At 41.5% G+C, this 22,437-nt stretch overlaps 3 protein-coding genes across 10 annotated transcripts; 2 read left to right on the forward strand and 1 right to left on the reverse strand.

Annotated features, from left to right (window-relative positions):
* The first annotated feature begins 1,179 nt into the window (after positions 1-1,179).
* LOC129184027 (cilia- and flagella-associated protein 298-like) lies at positions 1,180-7,624 on the forward strand. 3 transcript variants are annotated; one of them, XM_054780594.1, is made up of 8 exons: positions 1,228-1,351; positions 2,101-2,246; positions 3,289-3,456; positions 3,523-3,590; positions 3,663-3,821; positions 3,902-4,033; positions 4,099-4,194; positions 4,265-7,617. In XM_054780594.1, exons 2-8 carry the CDS (start codon positions 2,108-2,110, stop codon positions 4,373-4,375), a joined length of 873 nt encoding a protein of 290 aa, XP_054636569.1. In that variant the 5' UTR covers positions 1,228-1,351; positions 2,101-2,107; the 3' UTR covers positions 4,376-7,617. The 3 variants fall into 3 exon arrangements, with proteins under 3 accessions (XP_054636568.1, XP_054636569.1, XP_054636567.1); XM_054780593.1 differs by having other exon boundaries at positions 1,180-1,282; positions 3,289-3,590; positions 4,265-7,624; XM_054780592.1 differs by having other exon boundaries at positions 3,289-3,590; positions 4,265-7,622.
* Positions 3,979-15,605, reverse strand: LOC129183965 (HAUS augmin-like complex subunit 1). 6 transcript variants are annotated; one of them, XM_054780588.1, is made up of 17 exons: positions 15,167-15,605; positions 14,922-15,096; positions 14,641-14,776; positions 14,443-14,577; positions 14,245-14,368; positions 13,993-14,058; positions 13,852-13,923; positions 12,526-12,573; positions 12,404-12,444; positions 11,227-11,312; positions 10,792-10,994; positions 10,581-10,704; positions 9,549-9,701; positions 8,881-9,024; positions 8,607-8,684; positions 5,610-5,705; positions 3,981-5,543 (listed from the first exon to the last, which is right to left on the reverse strand). In XM_054780588.1, the coding sequence occupies exons 1-17, from the start codon at positions 15,185-15,187 to the stop codon at positions 5,209-5,211; spliced, it is 2,037 nt and encodes a 678-aa protein (XP_054636563.1). In that variant the 5' UTR covers positions 15,188-15,605; the 3' UTR covers positions 3,981-5,208. The 6 variants fall into 6 exon arrangements, 5 of the variants coding, with proteins under 5 accessions (XP_054636562.1, XP_054636563.1, XP_054636564.1 ...); XM_054780587.1 differs by having other exon boundaries at positions 3,979-5,705; XR_008571396.1 differs by lacking the exon at positions 3,981-5,543 and having other exon boundaries at positions 5,641-5,705; positions 8,771-9,024.
* A 500-nt stretch (positions 15,606-16,105) lies between these two features.
* LOC129188092 (protein Mis18-alpha-like) lies at positions 16,106-22,437 on the forward strand. Its single transcript, XM_054788129.1, has 5 exons — positions 16,106-16,430; positions 16,578-16,644; positions 17,091-17,213; positions 18,751-18,853; positions 22,082-22,437. Exons 1-5 carry the CDS (start codon positions 16,205-16,207, stop codon positions 22,160-22,162), a joined length of 600 nt encoding a protein of 199 aa, XP_054644104.1. The 5' UTR covers positions 16,106-16,204; the 3' UTR covers positions 22,163-22,437.

Genomic DNA, 22,437 nt, shown 5'->3' on the forward strand with positions numbered 1-22,437 from the left:
GCACCGCTCAGCTGCTCTGCAACCAGTCTATACATAGTGTTTATGTAGGAACCCTACATGGATGTTTATGTGTTCGCACAGTGTTATTGATATGAACTGAGGCTGCACATCCAACACACCAGAGGGATTTGTTTTGTTTACCCCGGTCAAAAGCAACAACACGTTTGGGTGTGTGTGTGTGTGTCAGTGCTGACTTGATGGTGTGTGTGTGTGTGTATGTGTGCGCGTGTGCATGTCATCCAGCACATAAAAGGGCACATTTTTCATGTCCTATTTAGAGCAATCGCTCTAACTGAATATGTGGTGAAAACTGTGGTGAGATGTGACGTGTTGTGTTCAAGGTGCATTTTGTCTGTCGTAGTTCAGTGTCGTGTGAGTGTTGGTGCACAGTCGGCAGTGAACCCCCCTGCAAGGTGTCTACTTCTCTTTTCCAGACAGTCTAGTCACTTTGTTCGCTCTTAGCCTACAGAAAGTGACTTTTTTTTTCTCCCCGCACTGCTTCTGTAAACATTCGACGTCTGATTGATGGACGTGTTGACTGTCAGCAGGGCTGTAAATGCAACAGTGTTAGTGAGCCGTTCATGAGGTGTGAGTGCACAACAGTCACCACAAATATGACCAGTATTGACAAACCATGGCAGACATCCAATAACTAACTTTATCACCCTCTGTGTGTGGTTTCAAAATAATCTCCATTCACTGCTCTTAAAGCATCAATTGTTTGTGACGTAGAAAATATATCCAAATATATCTGTATCATAGTTCGCAATAGGCGACAAGCCAGCGCTTTCTGTCACATTCAAGATTTTATAGCAAGCAAAATGCTCCCTTGTGAGGTCCGTGTCCCCTTTTTATTGATTATAATCCATAGTGAATAATAATGATGAATTGTGTTGGTGAACATAATCTATGTGTATTAAAGAGCAAACATGAAGCTGCTGTTCATGTTGATATCCAGAAATATTCCATATTTAAAGTGTACAACCGGTTGCACATTTATGTATAAAGCAGTTTGTTGTATGTATGCAAAAATAAAAAAAAATGAACTCATCTGTTTCTGTCTCTCAGATAAACATGCAGCTTTAAAAAAAATACACTTAAATTATGACAAATGTTTCTTTTCTATAAACTTAATACAGCTCTATTTTGATTTCCTATTTAGCAGTCCCACTTTTGGCCGCTAGATGGCAGCAATATCATGTCGACTGTTTTGTCCTGCCGTTTTAAGATGAGGAGAAGAAGATAGGCTGCACTTGCCCACAGAAGCGATTACTGTACACGTGTGAGTTGCTAAGTCACCACTTGTAAACAAATGTGAAAGACTGAGGGTCTGGCATTTGGACAGCATAAGGTACGTCTTATGTTTTTGTTTGTAGAGTGAGCATTTCCGGAATGTGTCACAGTGAGCTAGCAAGCCGGCTAAAATGACTGCTGATGCTGTCAACGATTATAAAGCACCAAAATGTTGCTCCATTCAAGTGAATCGCCTTACAAGTGAAAAATAAACCATCCAAGTAGTCAATTCCCAACTTAAATGCACACTTAGGGGTTTTTAACTAATATAAAAATCCCATTGATAGAGATGAAAGTAAACTAGCTCGTTAGGTGGCATTTCCCGTAACGCTTGATGAAGCAACGCAGCTCAATTTCCACGACCTCACCTGTGCATCAAACCGACAGTTTTTACGTCAGAAAAATATCTCTCCAGCAACGATGACAGATACTGGAAATAGCAGGTGTCGGATCTAATACTCGTTTCATCTGTTAGGGCGCGCTATGCTATCAAGCATTACGATAGTAGTATCTCATGCAGGGTACATTTTGTATACACGATTTAAATGTGGTGTTATGTTAAAATAATTAATTGAGCCATCGCCGCGAGAACATAAATTTATGTTACTTTTGTTTTTTAAGGTGGTAGACGGTTAGCCGACGTGAGCTAGCATGCTTGCCTCTCCGTACATTCTAGAATGCAGAAGCCGGGCTGTTGCTATGGTTACATTGTTTTGTGTAGCCGTGATAGTAGTAGGACCACCACACACGCACAGATCGTGCACGTTTATTTAGCAACTTTTCTTTATTTTTGGTGTTTGTGTTTAGGAACAATATGGTGATTCTGCATGTGAAACGCGGAGATGAGAGTCAGTTCCTCTTGGCCACCAGCGTGGACGCCTCTGTGGACATTCTGCTGCAGGAAATCACGGCCATTTATAACGGAAGACTCAAAGTGGGCCGCGTATGTTCAGGTAAGGCATCCCTTTTCTCATTTGAGCATTTCCCTCATGCAGTTGTTTTTGCGCGTTTGTGATTGTAGCATGTTTAATTTGTAGCGTGACACATTTTTATTTTGGCACATACATAATGTACAGCAAGATTTGTCTCTGCATTTAAAAGGATAGTTCAGATTTTTTGACATGAAGTTGTATGACATCACCATCAGCATTGTAGTCCAATAACAACGACTTACCCCCCACTTGGTCTCCTAAGTCCAGTTCTGGTCAGATTTCTGTGATGAAGAACATAGTTCCACTTAGATGCTGGGGACAATTAAGTAAAGAGTTTGGCTTCTCAAAAAATATGCGATCAAAAGATTGAAACATTTGCATCACAAAAATGCCTTCTCAAAAAATTCAAACCTCACAAAACGCTCTGCGTTATGTCTGTCTCCCGCTGTATCCCTGCGCACTGTCGCCTGTGAATGTGACAAAGACACTCGCAGAAAGTCCAGCCATCAGTCCGTGACCTCAAGCTGAAATTAACTTGGGTTCAGCAGCAGGACAATGATCCAAAACACACCAGCAAGTCCACCTCTGAACGGCTGAAGAAAAACTAAATGAAGACTCTGGAGTGGCCTAATCCAAGTCCTGACCTGAATCCTATTGAGATGCTGTGGTATGACCTTAAAAAGGCGCTTCATGCTGGAAAACCCTCCAATGTGGCTGAATTACAACAATTCTGCAAAGATGAGTGGACCAAAATTCCTCCACAGCGCTGTAAGAGAGTCATTGCAAGCTATCACAAACGCTTGATTGCAGTTGTTGCTGCTAAGGGTGGCCCGACCACTTATTAGCTTTAGGGGGCAATCACTTTTTCACACAGGGACATGTAGGTTTGGATTTACTGCCTTCTGTGTTCAGTTGTGTTGTCATTGACTAATATTTAAATTAGTTTGGTGATCTGAAACATGTAAGTGTGACAAACATGAAAAAAAAAGAAATCAGGAAGGAGTCAAACACTTTCTCACACCACTGTTGGTGCCTTTGATGATATGGTGTCCCCTTTCTTTAGAGATGGCCGAACTGGCCGAGCATGGCATCACACTGCCTCCAAACATGCAAGGCCTGACGGATGAGCAGATCGTGGAGCTGAAGCTGAAAGACGAGTGGGAGGAGAAGTGCGTGCCCAGCGGAGGTGCCGTCTTTAAGAAGGACGACGTCGGCAGGCGGAACGGACAAGGTTGGACACATTTGATCTGTAAAGCTGTCATGTTAATGTCATATCTGTTTTTGTGCTTTGTGTCAGCTCCAAATGACAAAATGAAAGAAGTCTTACTTAAAACGGTGGATGAGGTAAAAGCGCTTGTCTCCAAAGTGAGTATAGCTTCATTGTAAAAGTGGACGTGTCTAGTTCAAATGTTCATTTTACTCTTTTTCTCCTCGAAGAAACAAGCAGAAGCTAATGTTTGCGTAACCATGGCGATGGTGAAAGAAGGCCTGGACCAGCTCAGGGGGGCCACCATGATCGTGTACCCCATGGGCTTGCCCCCTCACGACCCCATACGCATGGAGTTTGAAGACTGCGAGGATCTCTCAGGGACGCAGGTCAGTTCCACCTTCCTCACTCCGCCCCGCTTGGATCCAGAATCAGCTGAACTTCCTTTGCCCCCTCTTGCCAACCCCAGGCGTCACTCCAGGTGCTGGCGGAGGATGAGTGCCAGCTGTGGTGGGCCGCCAAAGAGATGCAAAGAGGCAAGAAGCTGCAGGACTACATCGGCAAGAATGACAAGACCAAGCTTGTGGTCAAAATCCAAAAGGTGAGACTAGGTTATTCTCATAAATAAAGATGAGTTTAAGCTTGACATGCTGCAATTCCCTGCAGAAAGGACAGGGGGCGCCAGCTAGAGAGCCTCTGGTGAGCGATGAGCAGCATAAGCAGATGATGCTGCATTACTACAGGAGGCAGGAGGAGCTCAAGGTGAGGAAAAACACCCGCAAACTGTCGCAGATCACTCGTATTTTTAACGCCGTTCTATCCCTTTTGATAGAAATTAGAAGAGGCCGACGACGACACCTACCTGGACTCAGAGTGGTCCGACAGACAGGCCCTCAAAAGACAGTTTCAAGGCCTCACCAACATTAAATGGGGGCCCAGATAATATCTTTTTTCCCCTCACGTAATCCCTGAAGAATGAAGTAAGAGATGATCTTATTTCCTCCTTTTTAAAGAACATTTCCTGCTGCACTCAGAAAGATTTCAACCATTGGAAAATACAAACACTTTTGAACTGAAGTGTGATGTCACACTCTGGCCTCATTTAATAAACCGGGTTTTATTGCAAACATCTGGTCCCTGCATTGAAAATAAAAACCAAAAAACATTGTCAAAAAAAAAAGCTGCCACTGAGTGCAGCAGCAAGGATGCTACACCTTTCCTCTCTTTGTCTCACATCTCCGAGTGTGGGCACAGGAAGTTCCCACTCGGAAACCTGATGCGCTCACTGGAGAGAGCGACACAATGAAAGCCTCTCGGCTGGTCGACATTTACGGTAAATTCCTATTCTTGGCCAATGGAGGTTTTATCAGTGTTAACGGAACCAGAGAATTTTGGTGCAGATCAAGATAAAGGTACGGCTCTGCAACATGGTGAAGCATTTTTTCCAACATTCTTCTTAATTTCTGAGTGAATAATGCATTCCTCTTTGCAATAAATCTCCCTGTTTAAGGGACAGTAATCATTTTTTGCAGCTGTAATTACAATAGCTGCCACGAGAGGGCGAACAGCAAAATACTCATGTTCAGTTTTTGCAGCCTTAAACGACTGTTCCACCTTATCTTGTAGCTTCATCTGGCAATATATGTAAATAAATAAAACAGGTGTGTATACAAAATGCATAAAAACGGTTACATTCAAAGAGTGAAGAGAGTAAGCCTTCCATAGGCGGCTAAAATCTTTGATGGTGACGCTTCTTGAGCATGCAAGATGGCGGCTTCATAAACAGGAGCCTCCGTTTAAGTAAGCGTTCATCCAAATTTCCTGCACGATCATCTCTCTGCGTTCAATCCTCTCCGCCCTCTCCGCCGCCTCACTCACATACGTCACGTCCTCCCAGTCGTAGTAGACGGCCTTCCTCTCCACTAAAGAGCTTCCCTCTGTATTATCATCATCATCATCTTCCTCCTCTTCTCCATCTTCATCCTCCTGGAGCCTGCGGCCCATGTGGCGGCGCCCCCCGCAGGTCACTCGGACTGACACGGCGAGCAGCGTGACCACGAGGCCCACGCAGACGCTGGAAGTGAAGAGCAGCGCCGCCATGTCGCGATGCTCTGGATTGGCGAGTAAATAAAAAGATGCCGGTCTGTTGACGCAATGGCAATATTCTTTGAACAGACCTTTAATGAAGGTGAAGGTGACGAGGGAGGTGCTCATCATCGCTCCTGGGTTGTCCTTGCCTCTGGAATGCGGTATGTCCACATCGACAGGAAAACCTGTGAAAAAAGGAAGCGTGAGTACGGTAATCCCTCGTTTATCGCGGTTAATCGGTTCCAAGTTGCCAAGTTGGATTCCTCTTTTATAAATGGAATATTTTTGCAGTTAGAGCATAGAAAACCTGTTTATGACCTTCTAAACATGGTTTTTAACATTATTGGAGCTCTCGAGACATGAAATAACACCCCAACAGTCACCTTTACGCTCCTATTACCCAATATATTACACATAATAAGACTCGTGCTTGTGTGTTACTATAAATGTGTTCCTTAGAGCAGGGGTTCTCAAATGGTCTCAACCTGGGACCCACATCTGCCAATAGTCATTAAGTCGCGACCCAAATTTCAATTTTTATGTTTTACACTTTTATTGAAGTCATTTCAATTTTTATTTTTAGTGTTTTTTGCACTTTTATTGAAGTCATTATGTATTCCTTCATTTCTTCAATTATACTTATAGGATTATGAAATATTGCTCCGTTTTACTTGAAAATAAGTGAGACATGAGTTTATGTTACGCAAATATTACATATTCGACATTTTTGACTTGCTGTCTGCGACCCACTTTTGGGTCCCGACCCATCAGTTGAGAACCGCTGCTCAAGAGGACCTGAAAGAGAGGCGGACAGGAAGTGATGTCGGGGGTTTACAGATGAGTTTAACGGCTGCAAAAGTAGCTTGTGTTTTTATTAGAGATTTTTATGAGGCATTCTTGTGCCTATTGCAAGGTAATTCAAACCTAAATAAAAGCCTGTTGTTCCTTGTGTGTCTCACCAAACATTACAGTAACATTACTGACACCTATTGACCAGTGTAGAATACTACATATCATCGCCATCTTTGAATGCGTCTTTTTCATGCCTTATATTTACTTCATTTAGTCATTTTTATGGTTGAAAATGCTTAATTTTGGCAATGAAATATGTAACACTTGCTTAAATATGCATATATTTCTTTACTAATAGGCCACATGTGTTTTTGTAAAACCGTGATCGAGTGAAAACGTGAAATTCATGGTGAGGGACGACTGTATGCTGTATTAACACTCCACGCCACCAGAGGGCAGGAAATGTGTGGAACTGCAATGACACATGACTCAATATTAACTCTTTCAATACCAAAGGCGTATTTATACGTTTTTATAATCCCGAACGCCCGATCCCAACAACGTATTTATACATCTTTTACGTTTTTTGAAGCGAGAGGCAAAAAGCGTTGATGATGCAACTCTCCATTAATGCGTGAACATTTCAGAGCACTTTTAAGCCATAAAAACGTCCCCAAGGTGTCAGAAGTGCAGTCGATAAGAGCCCAGCAGGGATCATTTCACACATGACAGGAAGGAGGAAGCGAGAGAGCGTGGAGCGTGCAGAAGGTTACGCATTGTAGGGAAATTTTAACGCATGCACACACACGAGTGCACACACATATTTCAGTAGTACAGTCCCAAATGTGAAAATTGTAAATAGTTGATGGTGTTATATTTGTAAATAAAAATGGCTATTTTGGGGTAAAACAACCCCTTTTTGTTTTGTTTAAGTTGGTATTGTTTAGATATTTCAGTTGTCACAAAAGCAAAAAATATTTGCGTCAAAGTGAAAGTTATGCTGGAAATGTATCTTTTCACAAAAACCTGGTTTTCTCCCTTTAGTAGTCGGGAACTGATATTTTCCTGAAACTTACCTATGTTCTACCGCTGATTACGAAAAAACGGAAAAAGAGAAACAAACCTTGGTAACACTTTACTATAAAGGTACACAAAATTACAGTAGTTAATGAGGAACGAACCTACCTCACCCTAACAACTACGCATTTGTTACTCATTAGTTCTTCATTAGTTCCTCAGTAACCAGTCAAAATTTATGTGCCTTAGTCATTAGTTCTTCATTAGTTCCTCAGTAACTAGTCTAAATTTATGTGCCTTAGTCATTAGTTCCTCATTAGTTCCTCAATAACTAGGTCTAAATTTATGTGTCTTAGTCATTAGTTCCTCAGTAACTAGTCTAAATTTTTTAATGTGCCTTAGTCATTAGTTCCTCAGTAACTAGTCTAAATGTATGTGCCTTAGTCATTAGTTCCTCATAAGTTCCTCAGTAACTAATGTAAATTTATGTGTCTTAGTCATTAGTTCTTCATTAGTTCCTCAGTAAGTAGTCTAAATGTATGTGCCTTTAGTCATTAGTTCTTCATTTGTTCCTCAGTAACTAGTCTAAATGTATGTGCCTTAGTCATTAGTTCTTCATTAGTTCCTGAGTAACGAGTAAATGTATGCGCCTTAGTCGTTAGTTCCTCATTAGTTCCTCAGTAACTAGTCTAAATTTATGTGCCTTAGTCGTTAATTCCTCATTAGTTCTTCATTAGTTCCTCAGTAACTAGTCTAAATGTATGTGCCTTAGTCGTTAGTTCATCAGAAACTACTGTGTATTTTTGTGTATTGTAAAGTGTGACCCAAACCTTTTTTTTCTGATGAAAGACAGGAGTCTAATCTTTCTTTTGGTAGGTTCCATGTGTATATAGCCACAGAACACAATATTCGGTGTGCCTTGAAAGAGCAGTCAAAATCATCTAAAATGGCCGGTACTGAAGTTGTTGTCTTTTGAAAAATGTCTGGTATTGAATGAATTGAACTACAACTACAAACAATAAAAAAGTTCAAGACGCTTATTTTTGATGGGCAATTTAATAATTACTTTTAACTACTAATTTTACTAATGTTTCGGTTATTTACACGTATGTACAAGCGCAATAATAAACATTGCTCTGTCAATGTCATCTAAAGTAAGCAATGGCTTCCTTGTAAAAGCAGAATTATTGCATGGGTGCTGTTAGATTATCTTCTGAATTAAATGAATGGGGGGGTATGAAACCACAACACATGATCAATAAAAGCAGACAGCTAACCTTTTTCTGTGCTTGCTGTTGGTGACGAAGTGGTGATGAGAATATTGGGGTCCACCTCCCTCAGTAAAGTCCAGGGCACTGGTAAGAAGTCAGTCACATTAAAAAACCGTGAAACCCATCAGCCTACCTAGACAGAATGTGTGGATGACAATGTTGGCCTCAACTCCCGAAATCTCTCTTTTGTTCATTGGTAGTCCACAAAGTCTACTCTAGTCCACCGTCTGATTCATTGATCGATTGAGTTGACAGCCTTGTATCAATACTTGGGTCCTACCGCAAGAAAAGAGCACACTGAGGTACTTCCTGGTTCCTGGGGAGCAGGGGTCCTTAAAGGTCTTGTTGCTAACAGTGACAGCACACCTTTGTTTGCTGTAGCAGCGCTTGTTCAGCACCTGTACGGCGTCATAGCTCAGGCAGTCTGTAGGGGGCAGTAAAGAGACACAATGTTACACACTACATTAGTACTTTGTGGCATCACTACAATAATTGAGTCATGAAAACATAGCTTTGTTGTCTGCTGTAAGTCATTCCAGGTGTAAGGTGTAATTGCACTACCGTTCTCTACCTTAAGGGGCAATGGTGAATACCAGTCAAAAGTTTGGAGACACTTTTGCATCCTTTGGAATGAAAACGTGTCGACAAACTTTTGACTGGTGCGGTATGAGCGAGTGTTGCACAAAGAACACTATAACGTTCCATACTGACAATGCTAAGGGAGTTAGCATTGTCTCCTTTTGTCACAATTGCTTCAAACAGATGACATGGTGATCATTGAAGATCATAGTGCTCTTATTGTAAGCATCCAATCAGATTGTTTTGGATGTCCCTATACTACTCACAGCCACTAGGGTTGTATGATATGCTGTGATGTACCAGTGTTGTAGTCTATTTATTTGCCAGCTAAGTGGGTATAACAAGTGGATGACGTTAGGAGTGACTCACCAAATGGGGGGTCTGGGCTCAGGATTGAGGGGCAGGTGTCAGCCTGGTGTAGACCTCTCCCATAGACAGCTGCATAAATGTTCAGCACCCGGGGGGGCTTACAGCGTAGCACCATGGCCTCGCCCTCACACGCCACTCGCCTTTTGTGCTCAGCTAAAGCAGAGATAAAGCATGTTCAGATATATAGACTGAATTCCAAGATAAGGCGCTAGTCAAGGCCTCTAATATAAGCTATTATTGTATATACAGTATATATTTTTATATTATATCATAGCCACGGTGTTTATTTACCTAAACAACAGAAGGTGGGATGCTCATTTAAAGCAAGTGATAATTGGAGATAGGCTGTTACTTCCTAAATCTGAAAAAAAGTTTAAGTTTTCAAGTTTTAGGTTTTTTTTTGTTTGTTTTTTAAAAACTGTAAATGATATGGAGTGCGTGAGAAAGTGGAATGTGAAACACCCTATTTTGTAGGTTTTTTTCAACAGTAAATAATAATTTGGAGCGCATGACAAAATGTGAAAAAACAAATTTTTATCTATTTTTCTTCTGTAACTAATGATCGGGAGTGCACGAGAAAGTGGAACGTGAAAAGCTTCTATTATTTTTATGTATTTATTGTTTTACTGTAAAAAATGATCTGGACTGCATGAGAAAGTGGAAAGGAGCGCAAAGCTCTCTTTGACGTCATGGTCATTTATGAACAAGTATATACAGCAGCACCAGAACCAATGTTGTATTAGTGGTCAGGAGCAAACTGCTGAGTCAGCATTAATAGCGCTGAGGAGTTAATTGTGGACAAAAAAAAGTACAAGTGTAACACGCATGACCAACAGCTGAGGAGCAACATTTTAAAGCGCATGCACCACTCATGATACTTAAAATGCAGCTACTGCAGACTTGAGTTAATAACAAAATACTACATTGGGAGGTTGCCTACAGCCACAACCTGTGTTTTTGGACCTGGTGACTGGAGGAGACTTGGCGGTTAGGCGTTGGTTGGAGCATTTACCGTGGTTAGACCGGACTTACTTGGTTTACACATGTAGTCCACATGGAGGTACTTTCTGGTACCGGGACAGGGGTCCGGTCCAAAGAGCAGGTGGTTGACATACAGCTGACAGTCTCTGTGGTTCTGACACTCTGACAGCAACTTCTGCATGCAGCAAACATTGAAAACAACAAATGCGGCGTCTCAAGAAGATAATCAAAGTGTAGGTCTAGCCTAGGTCACAGGAGGCACCTGCAGGACCGTCAAAGACGAGCAGCTGCGGTCCCGGGCCACCACGACAGGGGGATGTTCTGCTGGGCACCCCCGGGCCAGCAGGCCGCTCCCGTAGAAGGCGTTGTGGATGGAGATGGTGGAGTGACGAGGACAGTGAAGTCTGAGAGGATGACCATCGCAGGCATAGACAGAATGACTACTCAGGATCCTGGACAGGTAGTCTGGAATGGATCGGTAGACACGGAAACTAACACCAGCCTTCTCATCGGTCCTTCAAGTGTAAAAATACTGCCTTTGCACTTTTTTAAGAACTGTACTGCATCACGCTGGGGGGGACACACACCAGCATGAACACATTAACATATTTTATAAGCCATCACACCTGTTTAGTCACCTATTAGTGATGATGATGATGATGTTAGCATTGTGAAATCATCCTCATCATCCTCTTACTTGAGAAGTCAGCCAGTCCATTCCCTCGTCTCGTCCACAGCAGTAAAGTCAGGTAAAACAGATCCGGTCCGTGGCCCATGGCTCGCCTGTGAGATCATATTAATGAATCAACTGGACCTGTCTGGACCCTGCACATGATACCGCGAGGAGAACCGGAACACTGCCAGTAAAGTGCGTGGCGAGTGCTATGGGCGCGGAGGAAAAACTAGTGCGCAACAAGTTGCGCTGCGGTGGTTCTCCCGGTACCACACTGATAGACGGGGGTGGGGTGTCATGTGGAGACAACAGCTGAGTTTTGGGTGGGGGCGTGGTCCAGCGGCCAAGTGGCGAATGACGCACTTGATTTGGTTTGTTTACTTCCGGTTTTTAACTTTTATTTCCCTCCACTTTAAGTCACACGTCCCGATTAAAATTTCACTTGAACCCGGTTTTTGGCTCTTGCTCAAGCGCACTTCAGCAGAGAACAGCAAAGGAAAGGAAGCCTAAGACGTCTTCATGCGCACGGTGGCTCTAAACTACTGCCCCCTACCGGCTCATCCCCTCCTTACAAATAACAGTAACGAGTTAAGGATACTTAAAAGCTCATAGTTCTATTTGTGTTAATATAATGATAGTTACACACAATACTTCAAAATTACGACATTACCAACCAAAATGTCTTTCAATAGCATGAGAATGCTATTGAATGTTTGACTGGCACTGCATCCAGACAAGTATAATAAACATGTGGCATTATTCGTACCTGTTATGCTAGCAAAGTAATATTTTCATGTGATTTTAATTGTTTTTGTAAGACAAGCTCACAAATATTTTCAATTGTAGTAACCAGGTGGTGATCCATAAAAATGTTTGGTTTCTTATATCCGTGCATGTTTTTTTAGGTCTATTGTGGTGTTTTACTGTGACATGTTTCCACTGTTGCCTGCAACCTACTTCAATGTGTATGTGTGTGTGTGTGTGTATGTGTGTGTATATATAAAAAACTAAACATATTAAATAAGAAGACAAAATGAACCTATTGGAAGTATGAAAAGGTGATCCGTAAATCCTGTGTGGACTTGGGTCTCATATGAAGGTGTTTGATTTAGTAGAATGAGGTTTTAATGAAGGAAAACCCGCATATGATTTGATACATTTAGTTCAACAAACATTCATAATCCACTTAGTGTCACTTCACTTGAAAGTCATGTTCATCTCCAGTTTGGAGTCGAGTGCCGCCTGAAAAAAAAAAAAAAAAAAAAACATTAAAAAGCTGACATCCAAAGCCCAGTAGTGTAAATGCGAACAATCAATACTCACCAGTTCTCTTTTTGCTTCTTCTATTTTAACTTGAGCAAGAGATGGGTTCTGTGGAAGATGAGTTCATCGTCAGAAAGACACATGAAGCCAGTCTTTCCCATAGATTCAATTATTTGTGGCGGCCCACCAACTGTACATATGGATCGCCACAAATACATTTGACGGAAACTGCTTGACCTTGTGCATAAACACATTATAATGTGACTGAATGTAGCTTGCCATTCCAGCTCCATGCAGTAGATGGCATCATAACTCTGCTTCTTAACACGCCTCATACACACTTGGTCTGTCACAGAATAAGAAGACATACAGGGTTTCCCCAAGGATTTTCTGAAGCTATTCATATACTGTAGCTATTCATATTCTTTGGTGAACTACTCAACATCAGCTGGTGAGCTACTGCTAGCATACGAGCTACATGTTGGAGACCCCTGTGATATCATCACTATCTTAAAGCTGGACACTTTACATGTTTATGTTGAACAACTTAAACACACATCTAGTGTTTTAAAGCCATAAGTATTGTAATGATAACAAGATTGTTAAGTGACACTTAAAAAAATTAAGTTAGCATGAATGTGATAGCCGCCTGAGAAGCAGCGCAAAACGTGTAAACAAAGTCGAATGAGATTGAAACGTGAGCAATCACACACACTGGCATAGGTAAACTTAGCCTGTGACAAGCTGTCGTCAATTGAGTACACATTCTACGAACTACAAAGTGAACAACACGAGACCGGTCGCGTACTTTTATCTGGTCACACGTGCAAATGCCAACAGGGTAGACCGGCGATTCCGGTGCAAGTTTATCAAAATAAAGCGCAGTGTAACATTTTTATAATATTTTAAACTGTATTCAAACTCACTGTGGTCAACGCATGAGTAAATAAGCTATACATGTACAGTATCTATATAGCATATATAACCATTCATACAATATATTACTTAAGATTGTCTTCAAGTTTAAAAAATAAAAATCCAAATTTTTATAGGTGTAGCTGCTTTTATTTTGTCGTGGCGGTGCACCACAATCAATTACATGTAGCGGAAAGCCTGAGATAGCAGGAGGGATCAGTGTTGCCAACTTACCTGCTACATTTAGCGAGCATTCCAACCACTCTAGATTCTATTTTTCAATAAAAGCAACTAGTGACAAATCTAGCGACTTTTTCTGGTCTTATTGGACACTTTTGGGGGGTAACATGAAAGCATATAACGCCCCTCTAGACAAGCAGCCTAAAAAGCACTCACAGGGCTCTTCAATGAAGACTTAACAAAAACATTGAACCCACAGCTGTCTAGTGTTAATATTATGAAACAACAAACCGGGCTGAGGTCCATGTAAGGCTCCAGCTTCTTTTTCAAGGGCATCATTTCTTGTTTCAGTGTGGTCACTTCCTGTTGAAAAGAAGCAATACGAGAGAATGTCAGGCTTGTGTCTTATATTTCAAGGTGACTTGAGCTCACCTCTGAGAGTTCGACCAAAGCTTCGTGAGTCAGCGACTTGTCCATGTTCCTGGAGGCAAGCTGAGCCTGGATCAACATGGAGGGAGCACAGTTTAAACACAAGATCTGATACAAATCAACAAGAGCAGACCTCCTCCAAGGCCAGACTATGCTAGCTGGAATCAGCACTAATCAATACACCTTCTCTATATGTCTGAATTTTTATTGGATCTCGTTAGATTGTGTACCTAACGGCCTGCATGTGTTTAATACCTCTTGCCTCTCCCGTCTGGTGCGGAGCTCTTTAGCCTTTGCCTTCACAAAGTCCATGCTGAGTAGTCTCTCCTCAGCTTTGGCGCTTTCCACCGCTTGACTCTCAGCAATTTTGTTGAGATCCCTTTGGATGGAAGTGAAAACATTCAAAGGGCGCACTCAGACGTCGGCATCGACAATAGTGTTCAGTGTTCTCACTCCTGCAATTTGCTGCGCAGCACCAGAGTGGCGCTTAGCCTCTGTCGCATGGCCACAACCTTCCGGTCCACTTTCCTCTTAGACTTCTCCGCATCCAGAAGCTCATCAGTGAGTCGATTCAGTGCGGGCATGAAGCTGCACAACACAGAAGCACGATCAAGCATGCAAATGAAGTAGAATAAACAACAGCAAGTTTACCTGCACAGCGACGTGTCTCTGACCCCCAGCACCATGGCGCTGTCCACTAGAGCAGACAAGTAGACCTCACAGGACTTGGGCAAGCTCGCGTAGGACAGGCCGACGCCTTGTAGAAGAACATCCTGGAGATGAGCACCTGCATGGACGAACCGTGGCTCACTTCAGTGCATGCCAGAAGCTTCATTTTCACATAATTCAAAATGAACATAAAGACATACAATACACATTTGTATTGTTGTGGCAGTAAAGAGTAGTGAAGTGGATTTTTGAGTGTGTCTCACCCTCAGCCTGGTACTCTGCTGCTTTCTGGTTGAGGTCTTCTATCAGCAGCTTTGTGTCACTGCAGCGGGTCTCGCTTGCCTGGGCCAGCTGGTACAGAATGTCCACTGTTCTTGAGTTGACCTCATACTGGGGCACTGCCTGGTCCCCGAACGCAGCGCATAGCCAGCTGTTGACCTGAGAACATGCAAGACAACAACACAAATAACTTTAATTATAAAGTCACTCACTAGACACGGATAAGTACCTTATTGATGTTTTCACACATGGCCGAAAAAGAACACGATAGGCTTGTCAAAGACGTGTAATCAGACAAGCTTCACAAGTCAACACTGGAAAAAGCAGCTCCTTCATTCCATTTTCGCGCCGCCGCCGTTTTCCTTCCAACTTCCGGGTTGTTACCCAATGAGAAGACAGTGGTATACTTCCGCCGTTATACTTAAGCTTTTAGTTGCGTAAACGTAGTCTAACGAAACTAAAATTGCTCGCCAATCGCTTAAATAAGAAAAAAATTATGTTTGGTCAATAAACGACAGATAAATACGTAAAGTTGTCTGTTTACGTCTTAAAAGAGTTAACAATTATTCAATTCCAGATGATTCGCCTCTGCTAGAAACGATAAGAGGAAACTCAGTTCCCGAGAAGATTTCAGAAAATGAAAATCAAAAAACAAAAGTAGGCCTAATCTATTGTTTATAAATGGCGTGTGAACGACATTGAAAATGACATAAACTAAAAAAAATGTTTTTCAGTAGTTTAGCATTTGGCGACCATTAAGTACAAAAGCGGAAATGTACAAGATGGAACTATCTTGGTTAGTCCTCTCGTTGAGCATGAGACAGAAAAATGTGACGCTCTAGCTGTAATGTTCCTGAGACAGCATGTTCTTATAAATTGCCAGTTGTCAATAGAGAAAGAAACAATATAAAGAAGACAACATGGGAGAGACAGTCTGAATAAAAGATCTAAATTAAATCATCAGAACATAAAGTCATAAAATATCCATTAGTCTTTAAAAGCCACCGAACGTAGTAAAACGGTATTTAAAAAAAAGTGTTTCATTCTAATTTCTTTCTTCCCCAAATTTCCAAATGTATTCTGTGTTCATACAGTCTGTAAGCCATGGCGATCATTCACATCCGAAGGGTGGCGGTATTTCACTAGTATAGTTTGTATCCGCAGTTTAACGACAAGGGTAAAAGTAGAAGAAGTGCTCTAGCTGCTGTGTGGCTGTGTGCCCTGCTCTGCAGTGTCCAATCCGCGGCGCGAACATTCGAATGTAAAAATGGCGACCAGTGGGAAGTTGTCTTTTAAGGTCCTCAAAAGTGCAAACAGCACATTTGAAACGCAAGCGACGGACTCCACCATCGTCGAAGAAAAGTTATTCGGCCAAAGGGAAGAAGACGACGATGAGCCGGTGGTGTTCATCTGCGGGAAATGCAGGCTCCCGGTCGGGGATTCCATGTCTTGGGATGGAAGTGAAGACGGACAAAATCAGATACGGTTGAAACGTGAGTTGTTTTATTATCTACGGAACTGGAAGTGAAGCACGTTAAACGGTAACTGTTCTACTATTGTTGAATTCAAGCTCAGACGACACAACAATGATCCACTCGGAAAAAAAGACCCACTGTCCTGACATGATGTTTTGATCTCAGGAGTCACTGACAATGTTTTGGTTGGAAAGGACGCTCGTCTGCATGAAGCCAGCAAAGGTTCTCTTTGGTAAGAAACGTCCATCCGTCCATTTTATATACGGCCTGTCCTCATTGAGGTCGCGGGTGGGCTGGTGTCTATCCCGGCTGACTTTGGTATACACCCTGGATACATCACCGGACACATAGACCAACAGGCATTCACACAACTTAGAGTCTACATTTTATCAAACATGCATGTTTTGGGGATCTGGGAGAAAGCTGGAGTACCTGGAGAAAACCCACGCAAGCACGGGGGAGAACGTGCAAAACTCCATACAGAGATGATCTCCTGACTGTGAGGGTGACATGCAAACCACTGCCTTAAGAAACTTGAAAGCACTATTACTGAGATCCTTCACTCAATACAAGTAGAATTTGCATTCACTACAACGGCAAACTGATGTGTAGAAATGTAACAATAGATGTGTTATAGGGGATAACATCTGACAATCTACAGTATTGCTCTCCCTGCAGTCTCATTGTGGATTTGATGTGCCGAGGCTGCCACTCCGTGCTGGGAATGGTCTACTCCTCCACCCCCAAGAGCCTGGACCACAAGAGATACACGTTCTGTTTCAATGTGGCCGACATTGACAGGTGGGCTCAAACTGTGGATGCTAGTCACAAGTGGACGGGTGCGCTTATTTGTGATTTGTTTGATGTGTGCTGTTCTCAGTTCGTCAATTTGTTTTGTTTATTCATAGCATGGGAGCATCGTTTCTAATTCTAAAAGGCTGGCTCGTTTTTGTACATTTGTAGAAATAAAATTAAAGCCCAAAAAACACAGCAAGAGGGAGAAATGGAGCAAAAAGAAAAAAATGGATAAATAAGTTGAAATTGTATGTGGCAGCTTGCCACGAATACTGTATATTCAGTGCTACCTGTCCGACCTTGCTCATAATTATTGCTCATTAACACATTATAAACGCACCCGGTGTGCCAGAGAATAAGAATACGGAGCAGGAGGGAACAGTGTTGCTAACGTATCAACTTGACACTATATTTAGTGAGTAAAAAAAGCGACCCGTGACAAATCTAGTGAAGGGACTTTTGGAGACTGAAATTAAAGGGCATATCTCTCTTCTCAATGAGCAGTGAGTGCTGCGGTGGGCCCTTCCCCCCATCTAAAAGCACTCAGATAGCCCCGTCTCGTAAAGAAGCAACAGGAGAAAGTTAATTTGTAGTGCTAAACATTTTTCTTTTGCTATTACTGTTTTTTTACTCACTTTTTCCTAATGCGTCATGGCCAATGATGCAAATTGGATGATTATAAAAGTGCATCTCTATAAAATAAGTATATATAAATGTAAAAATGAGAATGTTTCAAATGGGAATTTATTTCAGTAGTTGAATTCAAAAAGTGAAGCTCTTATATTCTATAGATTCATTAGACATCAAGTGAAATATTTCAAGAATGGTTTTGTTAATAATTTTGATGATTATAGTTTACAGCTAATAAACCCCATAATTCAGTATGTCTTAAAATGTGAAAAAAATGTCATAAAGTTGAATTTTGTAAACTAGTGGCTCAGGCTCAAATCAGCAAATGAACTGCAAAAACCAACCTGAGCCTTTAATGAGGCTTTCAGTCTAAATTGAACTCCTGAAATCTATTCTAATTTATTGAGATGCACGTGTGTGTGTGCGTGCGTGTGTGTGTGTGTGTGTGTGTGTGTGTGGACATACAGTATACCGTGGTGTGAAAAAAGGTTTGCCCCCTTCCTGATTTCTTATTTTTTTGCATGTTTGTGTCGTACGTAAATGTTTCAGATCATCAAACAAATGTAAATATTAGTCAATGACAACACAACTGAATACAAAATGCAGTTTTCAAATGAAACTTTTCATTAAGGGAGAAAAAACCCCCCAAACGTTTGTTTGATGATCTGAAACATTTAAGTGTGACAAACATGCAAGAAAATAAGAAATCAGGAAGGGAGCGACCGCTTTTTCACACCACCGTATTAATGTCTTTTTGCCGTTCCACAAAATGTTTTATACTGGAAAATATCAACGAGGCCCTTCTAGAATTGACAGAAAACAAACCCATCAAAATACCTGCGTTTGCACTTGTAATTTTCCCTTTTGCTTTCTTTTTTGTGCCCCTTTCTTCCATCGCACTGATTGACTGTAGCTATGTGCTGGGCTCTGCAAGTCAGATGTTGGCAGCAGAGGGCCCCAAGGAGCAGCCGGTGACGCTGGAGTACAGAGGCCATGTTGAACAGCAGCTGTTGGAGGTAAATGATGACAATTTTCTCTCCTCGTCCTCTCTTTGTCTGCTCGGGCAGGCAGACACGGTGTTAACAGCAACACGTCATGTTGAAAGCAATATTTATATGCCAACAAAAGAGTAGTCTCATGGCTAATCAATGACGTCATCGATATCAATGACCTGGTGAGCAAGTCTCAGACATGAGCTCACCCACCGCAATCTATTTACTGTGCATGTTAAAAATCTGTTTCTTTCACAGTCTAAATGTTGTGCTTTTAGTTTTAAAAGCTTCAAGTTGAATGTTATTCCTTAAAAAGTCCAGAGGGTGTTTATCTACATGGTAATAGTGTGATACTTCTGAATCACCCTTTGTTTGGAAGGGGAAAATAGACACCAGTTTTCAGGTTGGCCAGTAGGTGGCGGTATGAGCGAGACCTCTTATTTACAGCACAGGGACAAAAGAAGAGCATGCGGAGGAATCTTTGTTACTGAAGAAAAACATGTTTGAGGTGTGCGTGTGTGTGCACTGGCGTCTTTCCATCTTTTGAGTGCGTCTCAAACAGCTTGGGCAGCTTTAAAACACAGCTTATGCACTATATGACACACATTTCAACTCTTAACTACATTACTAAAGTATCACTGTCATATTTAGCCATATAAATACTGTAATAAACATTTCACTGTCAACCAAAAGTTAGTTTTTTTTTTCCTTCATAAAGGCAGACCTTTTTTTATTGCATCTAATTCTTGCTGTACCTAATGAAGTGGCTACTGAGTGTATAAGGTTACATGGTCTTTTGTGTGAGTTTTTTTATGACATCAGAAAAATGAATGAAGGCTGTAGTTGATGTGCTACTATGTTCTGTCAATCAACCAAAAGGCACCGCCCACTAATTTGTGCTGCGGCTTAGTCCATGTGCTCTTTGGCTAATATGTAGGTTAATATTTGCATATCCCAATTTGCTAATTGTGTAGCCTGAGGGGTCCTCCTCCTTGTGGTTCCACATGACACATTAACACTGCTAATGATGCTAAATGCTTTTACTGCCATGAGATAATGAGATGATGGAGACCTTTTGTGAATTGTGAAGACCTTTTGATACACTGGATACATTTATGTCCCTCAAGGTCCAACAGGAGACACTTAAGTACCTGGCAGTGGTATTGCACGCCAAGATACATTTTTCTTCCTTTTTTCGAGGCTCAACAGGCATAGGTTTGTTCCCAAACTGTAAAAGTCAAAGAACAAACGTAGAAAACCAGAACCAATTGAATAGACGCTGGATCAACAGCACCTCTGCTGGTTGCAGCCAAGTAGTCCATTAAATTTTGACTCAAAGTGTGCATGACACCAAAAAATATTTGGGGAAAAAAGCAATACAAAATAGTATTTGTAGTAATCGTACAAAGTATTCACTTATTAAAACTTTCTGTCATCTGTGGGTAAACAATAAAATGCGAGTGAAATAAAGTTGTGAACAGGCAGAGCCTCACCTGTCATGATGAAAAATAATCAAACAAATAAATGGAATGATAACTGCACTCCCTTCTGCTTCTCCAGTTTCTCATAGCATAGTTTTTAATGGCGAAAAAAGAAAAAAAAAGGTTAAATATGACATACGAGCACACAAATAAGACAGGAAATAGGCCTTTAAATGATATTTTGCATGGCAAACATAACAAAATTAACAGGTGTTTTGTTGTTGTGAACACTTTAAAGGGCCCATATTCTTATGTGCGGAGCGATACTGAAATATTGATACTTCCAATACCAATACTAACTCTTAATCCTCTAAAATTGTTTCTCAAATCAAAATATCGATACTTTTGCTACTTCAGTCATTTCACGTTTGTCTGTTGTAGCGATGAGTTAATCATTTATTTTAATGGTTTTATTATTTTAAGGGTTTTTTTGATGATTTTGTCCTCTAAGCGGCACAGCAAATGGACGGATGGATTTTGTCCTCTGTTTTTTCTGTTGTTGTATATTAGCTCGGCTATATTGTATTGCTACCTCAATATACTTCAGGGTTTAAAATAAAGAAATTACTCATTACTACATGATTTTATTTAAAAATAAAAAATAATATTAATTTATCAAATTAATTAAACGTCTTGTCTTATTTATGCTATGCTATGCTATGTTATGAAATACACTACTTTTTTTAATTTACCAGATACATTAGGTGAATTTGCACAAAGTATCGGTATCAGATCTTTACTGCTGATACCAGCCTGAGTTTTACTCAGTATCGGATCGGAAATTCAGTGGTATCGCACATTACTACACTTTGTCAACAATTTTATCACATACAACAGCGTAACATTAAGCAGTGGAATAGGAGGACACAAACATTAGCAACACGAGCACAGCCATGTGATGCTAAAGTGCTAACATTACACTTTAACATCAAGCTCGGTTAGCCTATTTACTGAAGAAAAACAACATGACCAAACTTAGATCTCGGACGTCTGTAGCTGACTGACAGATAGTTGGCAAGGATTTGTTTTACGGTGTGGTGCGAAGCCTGCTTTTTTTTTTTAGAAAGTGGTGGGCTCACCTTGCTCAGGGCGGGTCAGTGGCAGTATCATGTCCATGCGGAAGGAGGCTTTCACACCTCTTCTCTCAGAAGGGGAGCCTGTTGCCTATCCCGACTTGTCATTACTGATAGACTTGTGAAAGTCCAACTGCAACGTGAGAAAAGTCAGCTCATCCTGACACATTTTGGTTTATGTTCCAGATTTTTTTTTTTTTTTTTTTTTTTACCATATTTTATTGACATTTTTGGTTGTGATTTTAGATGGTCTAGTCAACTATATGGTTGGCATCATTTTAATATGTACTTGTGTTTTTCTAATATTTAAGAATACTAAGTAGTTGCTATTGTAGTTTTAGGTTTAGGTTAATGTATTATTAAGTATGTGTGTGTGTGGAGTTAGTATATGTACGTGTGTGCGTGCGTGCGAGTGTATAGAGACATGTCTGACTGCCTCACTTTAATGTATTCTGTCTGTCTGACTTTTGGCGACGTTTGTTTGGGTTTTACACTCGCTGACCTGTCAAACGTTCCCTCTTCCCCCTCCACACCCTCCCCGGCCCCCTCCTTCCCCTTGCTCCCAATTATCTTCATGCCCCCCCTTCTCGTCCTCTTCCCATCACCTCCTTGCGTCCTTCCTCGTTACTTCCTGCTGCTCCTTTAATTTCCCACCTGTCCACTTTCTCCTCTGCCTCATCCCCCCGCCCCAATATCAGATGAAGATGCTGGTGGTGTCCATGGCTCAGAGGTTGGAGGAGATCGAGGGCGGCCTTCAGGACGGATGTAATGACGCGTGACACAAATTGTCAACCTCGTTCCTCTGTCTTTTACCTCTGTTCAAACAAAGGCATCCTGGCCCCACCCTGACCCGCTCCTTGCCATCAATCACGTTGTCAGAAGGGCGGGCAGGAGGGGGTGGCCTTGTGACGCCGCCACCTGAGCGGACGCTCTCCGGCAGCAGAATGCCTGTGTCAGCACATCAGCGCCTCAATCGATGCAGTTGCCTTTGTCCTCCTTCACATTTATGTTTGCCACATTTCATTGTTGTTTAAGGCGTTGAAATAAAGTTAAT

Source organism: Dunckerocampus dactyliophorus, chromosome 1 (genome assembly GCF_027744805.1).
Source record: "Dunckerocampus dactyliophorus isolate RoL2022-P2 chromosome 1, RoL_Ddac_1.1, whole genome shotgun sequence".
Classification (NCBI taxonomy): Eukaryota; Metazoa; Chordata; class Actinopteri; order Syngnathiformes; family Syngnathidae; genus Dunckerocampus; species Dunckerocampus dactyliophorus.

What these genes read in the sequence shown, in the direction of transcription:
- LOC129184027 (XM_054780593.1), top strand. Translation starts at nt 2,108, where the DNA reads ATGGTGATTCTGCATGTGAAACGCGGAGATGAGAGTCAGTTCCTCTTG. An exon ending in AGGATCTCTCAGGGACGCAG is followed by an intron (nt 3,822 to 3,901) that starts GTCAGTTCCACC and finishes TGCCAACCCCAG; the next exon opens with GCGTCACTCCAGGTGCTGGC. An exon ending in TTGTGGTCAAAATCCAAAAG is followed by an intron (nt 4,034 to 4,098) that starts GTGAGACTAGGT and finishes AATTCCCTGCAG; the next exon opens with AAAGGACAGGGGGCGCCAGC.
- LOC129183965 (XM_054780587.1), bottom strand. Translation starts at nt 15,187, where the DNA reads ATGTGTGAAAACATCAATAAG. An exon ending in AAGAAGCAAAAAGAGAACTG is followed by an intron (nt 12,445 to 12,525) that starts GTGAGTATTGAT and finishes TTTTTTTTTCAG; the next exon opens with GCGGCACTCGACTCCAAACT. An exon ending in CGTCTTTGACGGTCCTGCAG is followed by an intron (nt 10,705 to 10,791) that starts GTGCCTCCTGTG and finishes TGCTGCATGCAG; the next exon opens with AAGTTGCTGTCAGAGTGTCA.
- LOC129188092 (XM_054788129.1), top strand. Translation starts at nt 16,205, where the DNA reads ATGGCGACCAGTGGGAAGTTGTCTTTTAAGGTCCTCAAAAGTGCAAAC. An exon ending in GCCAGCAAAGGTTCTCTTTG is followed by an intron (nt 16,645 to 17,090) that starts GTAAGAAACGTC and finishes CTCTCCCTGCAG; the next exon opens with TCTCATTGTGGATTTGATGT. An exon ending in TTGAACAGCAGCTGTTGGAG is followed by an intron (nt 18,854 to 22,081) that starts GTAAATGATGAC and finishes CCCCAATATCAG; the next exon opens with ATGAAGATGCTGGTGGTGTC.